This window comes from Gracilinanus agilis, chromosome 2 (genome assembly GCF_016433145.1).
Source record: "Gracilinanus agilis isolate LMUSP501 chromosome 2, AgileGrace, whole genome shotgun sequence".
Taxonomy (NCBI): domain Eukaryota; kingdom Metazoa; phylum Chordata; class Mammalia; order Didelphimorphia; family Didelphidae; genus Gracilinanus; species Gracilinanus agilis.
Window position 1 is genome coordinate 480,150,017 of NC_058131.1, and position 6,714 is coordinate 480,156,730.

General features: G+C 47.1%; 1 protein-coding gene across 1 annotated transcript in view; it reads left to right on the forward strand.

Moving 5' to 3' along the window:
• The window catches only part of VSX2 (visual system homeobox 2), a 34,552-nt gene extending 29,817 nt beyond the window's left edge, over positions 1-4,735 (forward strand). The window contains exons 4-5 of the mRNA XM_044662072.1: positions 2,571-2,751; positions 4,323-4,735. Of these exons, the coding sequence (XP_044518007.1) occupies positions 2,571-2,751; positions 4,323-4,735 (594 nt within the window). The remainder of the gene's footprint in view (positions 1-2,570; positions 2,752-4,322) is intronic.
• The last annotated feature ends 1,979 nt before the right edge of the window (positions 4,736-6,714 follow it).

Below are 6,714 nucleotides of genomic sequence, written 5' to 3' on the forward strand. Positions count from 1 at the left end.
GGGGGGGGGCGCTATTGGGGGAGGGCGGAAAGAGGGAAAAAAAAGTCCTAAACAAATTAACACCCAATTTTCCTCGTCTAATTAGTTAAATGAGAAGTGTTTGGGGGTCCCTCGGGAAGGGGGAAACTCGGCTCCCGGAGAAGCGTGCGCTAACTCCCCGGCATTAATTAGTGCGGGTCAATGGTGAGGCTCCCGAGAGAGCCACCGCTTTAATTTCCCGTGATATTTCAGTGCCTGAGGCCCATCGATTCAAACTGAAATTAACTTATTTTTCAATCAGCCCAGGGCTGCCCCTGGGGGTGACTCTTCTTTTGCCGCCTCCTGAATAGAGCTCGAGCAATTTTTCATCAAAAGCTGATACCTCCACGGGCTAGGGAAAGGCTGGTGGGGGGGAGGAGGCGGGGGCCGCTGAGCGGGTGGGGGAGAGGAGGGAGGGGAGGATGGATGGAGGGCGGGAGAGAAAGAGAGAGGCGACAGGAGAAGAATGGAAATCAGAGAGAAAAAACTAATAGATTTTCCCCAGCCGATCTCTACCCCTCTCCCGCCGCCGCCTCCCATCCCCGTCTCCATCTCCATCCACATTCTCGTCCCCATCCTCTCCCTTCTGCTTCTGTTCGGCACTCGCTGCCCCCGGGGGTCAAAGCCGAGAGATGCGGCAGCCTATTTCCTGAATAGATGAGGGTCTTTCCTTGCCCCGGTCAAGGAGATGAGAGGGGACGCGTCCCCCGCCCCCTCGCCTCCCCCCGCGACACGCTCTCTCCCCAAGCCTCCACGTTCTCAGCATGACTGCAGGGCAGGGCTCTTTCTTTTCTCCTAAACGCTGCCCTACCGTTAGTTACCCTAGAGCCCAACAATCACTCATCTCTCCTAGGCCGGGATCCCTGGAGATTCCTGAAAGAATTTCGACAGTAAATCCCTCCCCCTTTGTAAAGTCTAGAGTGAGATCCCTTTAGTTACCCAAGAAGAATGGGAGATAGGATTGAGAGGCCATGTTGAACTGGAGATGGAGGGACTTACACTCACCCTCAGACCAAGAGTGATAATAACAACCAGCATTTATATAGAGCTAAATTGAGGCTGGCAAAACATCTAACAAATATCTCATTTTATCCTCACAACCCTGGGAGGTAGGTTTAATTGTTGTTATCTCCGTTTTACAGATGAGGGAACTGAGGCAGACAGAGGGTCACACAGTAAGTGTTTGAGGGAGGACTATGAACTCGGGTCCTGAGCTCTCTCTACTTCATCTCTTAGTTGCCCAACAGATTCAGGATAAGACGAATGCCAAGCCCGGGTTTTTTGATTCCCCTAGTAGCAATCTTAGGTCCCCTAAGACCTGAATATCACTTTCTACCTGGCCCTGGTTTCCCCTCCTAGCTCTCTACTTGTGCCTCCCTCTTTTTTGTCTTTAATGGAAAGTACACAGATCCTGAAACAGAGGACAAGAGTTCAAATTATCTATCTGGGTCACTTAACCTTGCTGTGATGTTATGATTTACCTACTCAGCAAGATGGACTGTATCTGCGGTTCAGAGATAGGAGATGATTGTGGCTGACATTTATATATGTTATTGTTGGTTTTGTTGTTGGGTTGGTTTTTTTGGTGGGGTCACTTACAGTCTCCTTATCATCCTCACAGACCAGAGAGGTCAGCAATAATTATTAGGATCCCCATTTTGCAGATGCAGAAACTGAGGTATAAAAAGGATAAATTACTTGGTCAGAGTTACATAGTTAGTGAGCTGGAGAGCAACACCATGTTCTCTGACTCCAAATACTTTCCCCCAACCATTTCCTTATTCTAGAGCAGTGGTTCCCAAACTTTTTTTGCCCCCTTTCCAGAAAAAATATTACTTAGCCCCGTGGACATTAATTTTTTTAAATTTTAATAGCAATTAATAGGAAACGTAAATGCACCTGTGGCCACTCTCTGGATTGCTGCAGCACCCACCAGGGGGTGGTAGTGCCCACTTTGGGAATCACGGGATAAAGCATTGAACCTGGAGTTCAAATCCAACCTCACAGACTTACCAGTTGTGTGACCCTGGGCAAGTCACTTAACTTTGTTTTCCTTAGTTCCTTTTCTGTAAAATAAGCTGGAGAAAGAAATGGTTTGCCACTCTCGGGTTTTTTTGCTAAGAAAACCTGAAATGGGATCACAAAGAGATGGATACAACTGAAAACAAAAACAAAAACAAGAAAACAAGATGTTGTGGAGCACAACATAGGGGTTGGATGGATAATCACCATATTGACACCACCTTGGGAAACAATGAATTCTGTGCATATTTTTTAATATATGAGTTCGAGTTCACAGGAAGCTTTGAGCCTGACCCTTAAAATATGTGGCTTAGGATCCTAGATTTAGAACTAGGAGTCTCGGAGGTCATCTAGTCTAATCTCCTAATTTTACAGTCAAGGAAAGTGAGACTTGGAGAGTCAAGTGACTTATCCCTTGGTCACATGCATTGTAAAGGTCTACAGAGGGACTTGGAACATATTAGCTCATATTAACCTATTCAGTATTCCATTCACTATACAACATCACTCTTTACTTTCTTCCTCCACAGGTGTGGTTCCAAAACCGCCGAGCCAAGTGGAGGAAACGGGAGAAGTGCTGGGGCCGGAGCAGTGTGATGGCAGAATATGGCTTGTATGGAGCTATGGTTCGCCACTCTATTCCACTGCCAGAATCCATCCTCAAATCTGCCAAGGATGGCATCATGGAATCCTGTGCCCCATGGCTACTTGGTAAGATACCATCACCCTCAGCAGGGCACTAGGGAAGCAATTGTCCTTGCCATAGCGAGACAGAGATCTGGGCCTTCCTTGCAGGTCCTTCACTAATTCCAAAAAGCTTTTACATTGGGAAGATGGATGCCTTCCAACCAGATGGGATGAGGGGGTGGGGGTAGAAAGGAGTAATTGAAAAAGAGACCTGAAATTCTGAAAATGAAGCATTTCTATCCCTAATCAGAATCCTGCCTTGGAGACCCTAGTGGGGACTTGCCACCCTAGCTTTTGCATGCCTCACCCATACAGAAAGCATCTCTGCCCAGTGCTCAGAATCCTAGAAATGTATATTGTTGTCAAGATGTGGGAGCTCAGATATGTGTCTTCTGGAGCCTGTTACAGTTAATATTCCCTAAACTTATCCTCTTCTACTGGAGAGCTGTGTCTTCATATCTAATGATTCATCTGCCTCACTGTCTCCCAGGAAGAGCCCTTTCCCCCTTCAATAAGTATTCTACCACTACTCTAGAATTTTTCCATTGCTTCCCTCTGCCCCAAGCTTTAGTGTTCATGAATGGGACAGTTTAGATCTGGGGACTAGAGGTGAACTTTTTTTTTTTAAACCCTTACCTTCCATCTTAGAATCAATACTGTGTATTGGTTCTAAGGCAGAAGAGTGGTAAGGGTAGGCAATGGAGGTCAAGTGGCTTGCCCAGGGTCACACAGCTAGGAAGTGTTTGAGGTCAGGCTTGAACCCAGGATCTTCATCTCTAGGCCTGGCTCTCTATCCACTGAACTACCCAGCTTCCCCCAACCTGAGGTGAATCTTAAGTCCCTTTGGTCTATCCCTGGGTCCCCCAGAACCCACTAAAACAAAAGTATAACCATATTCTCTATGTGTCATGGATCCCTTTGGCAGTCTAGTGGACCTCTTCTCAGAATATTTGCAAGTGCATAACATAAATACATAGGATTACAAAAGAAACCAATTATGTCGAAATAGAGTTATGGAGTTATAGTTATAGAGAAATAGAGTTATAGAGTTAAAAGTTTACAGACTCCAGTTTGAGAACCCCTGCCCTAAAGGTTAATGGACTTCCTTTCCTCCTTCCCCTCCACAAAGCTCATTCCCCTCTCTACCTTCTGGGTGAATTTCTTACCAAAGCACTCAATGACCTTTCCTCTATATAACCTGAAACCTCAGAGATGGCAAGAGTCAGATTTCATTAGAGTATGAGCACCTGGAGGGCAGGGACTATGTTTTTGTCTTTCTATGTATCCACAGCTCTTACTCCAATCCCCCATGCCTAGTATACAGGAAGGGCTTAATAAATGCTCGATGAATGAATGACTAACAGATGCTCCAAATAAATGGGCTCCCATTCACCCTTCAACCTGGGTCCTCTACCCTGAGTGCTTTATCCTCAGTCTCTCCCACTCCCTGATTCTAGGTTTCACTTCTATAGCTTTATTTCTTTATCCCTCTCCCTAATGCCCACTGCCCTTAGGCCTCGGGGTGACTTCTGTGTGAAGCAAGGCTTTCTGCTCATCCTTAATTCTGGCCTCTCTTTTATCTTTGCTGTTTTCAGTTCAAGATGGCTTTCCCATGCCCAGGCGCTTTTCTAAACCCGAATACCAACAATTCTTTTTAGGGATGCACAAAAAGTCTCTGGAGGCAGCTGCGGAGACGGGGAGGAAGCCCGAGGTGGAGCGCCAGGCCTTGCCCAAGCTTGACAAGAGCGAGAAGGAAGAAAGGGGCCCTGACCCCCAAGCAGCCACCATTTCTCAAGAGGAACTGAGAGAAAACAGCATTGCCGCCCTCAGGGCCAAAGCTCAGGAACACAGCACCAAAGTGCTGGGGACCATATCTGGGGGGGAAGCCCTGGCTCGGAAAGCAGAGAAGCAAGAGGAAGTAGAGGAGGAGGAGGAGGCATCCCCTGAAGAGGAGAGGCAAACGGAGAGACCCAACCCACTGCAGCCTCAGGATGAGAAGATGGTTTAAGTCAAGGGCAGCCCCCGATGGGGCTTCTGCAGGACTCTTGTCCCCGGTGAAGTGGTAGCCCTTGTTGTCTTATTGGTAGGAGTACCCCAGAGGCAAGTCCCCAAGCCTCTGCGTTGATGCAAAGGACCCTGGTCCATGTGGCTTCTCCAGAGACTCTTCCTGACCTCACCCTGCACTTCATAGGCCCCTGAGTATCCCCTATTATGTGGCACTGAACAACTATCTTAGTCTTGGACAGAGGCTTTGGACCATACTGACCTATCTCTCTCTTTTCTTGTACCTCCTGCCCTCGAAAGACTCCCTCACTACCCTTGAGCCCTCCCTGCTGAACTTCTTTGCCTCCATGTTTGTAGTAACTCTTTCACTGTCCTAACCCATTCCTTCAGAGCTCTTCTTCAGTGACTCCTTGTAGTCTGGATTCCAAAGCATCCTCCTTCATCGCCCCTCCCTGCCCCTGGCTTCCAGCCCTTTTCAAATCCATCTTCCTCATTCCTGAAGACCTGTTCTGATTTACTGCTCTCAAAGAGGCTGGAGACACAAACCCTAAATCCAATACCCTCAACACTCTAGCATGTGGCCACCTCACTCACACTGGTTTCCTTCCTTGGTATCCATCCCCATCCTCCTCTGAGAGCATCTGCCATTGAATATCTGAGGCTCATTCATTTCTTTCTCTTTTTTTCCTTTTCTTTTCTCTTCTCTTCTCTCTTCTCTTTTTTCTTTCCTTTCCTTTCCTTGTCTTTTCTCTTCTCTTTTCTCTTTTCTTTTCTTTCCTTTTCTTTTCTCTTCTTTTCCCTTCTCTTCTCTTCTCTTCTTTTCTTTTCATCCCTACTTTCTGTCTTAGAATGAATACTAAGTAGTGGTTCCAAGGCACAAAAGCAGTAAGTGCTAGGCAATGGGAGTTAAGTGGATTGCCCAGGGTCACACAGCTAGGAAGTGTCTGGGGACAGATTTGAACTCAGAACTTCTCCTATCCACTGAGCCACCTGCCTCAGTCCATTCATTCATTTCTTAATGATTCAATTTCTGAAGCTTTCGCTTACACTCTTCCCATTACTGATAAACTGATTTCCTATTCAAAACCTACCTCTCACTGGTACCAGACTGTGGTCCTGTTTCCCAACCACTGTACCCTCTTCTAACCACTCAAAGTCCCTTTAGAGGCAAACAGTGTCCATGCCCCAGCCCCTGCCATGGACACTCGAACCCTTCTATGCCTCAATCCTTCAGAGCCCATTGCTGTTTGTCTAGAGGATCGAAGACTCTTCTCCCTCACGTTCCCATCATCCCACCGGATTCTGTTTATCAGAGGTGCTAGCCTCCAAGAACAAAACCCTGCCACCTGGGTGGGGGTGGGAGTAATTGTTCCCAGCCTCTCCTCTCACAGGTGCCTGTGGCTATCTGCCCGGACGGGGCGCCTCTGGGGTGCTTAATACCTGGTTTTGTTGTTCTTGTCTTGAGGACTCTCACCACGCAATCCAGCCTCAATATTTGTGGTTCTTGGTTCCTTTATTCCATTCCAGTGGAAGACAACAAAGTTGTAGACCTGATGGGTGGGTGGTCTTTATTATTCTCCCAAAGACCAGGAGTCAGACAAGACTACTAGAGTTGGCCTCATCACAATGTACACCAGGGTCAGTCACAACTAGGGAATGGAAGTGGTCTCTGAAGGGAGTAAGGGGGGAAACCCTGGGACTGAAGGGTCACACTGAATCTTCTTGCCTTGACCTCCAGACACTAATCTGGTCTACACCATTGTAGTTACTATCCCAGAAACATGTGAGCTTTTAAGTATATTTATACATAGATACTTTAAAAAAACAAAACTTGCTTTCTGCTTAGAATTGATATTAAGTCTCGATTCCAAGGGAGAAAAGAAGTAAGGGCTAGGCACTGGGGGTGGGGGGTGGGGTTAAGTGTCTTACCAAGGGTAGCACAGCTAGGAAGTATCTGAGGCAAGACTTGAACCTAGCACTTCC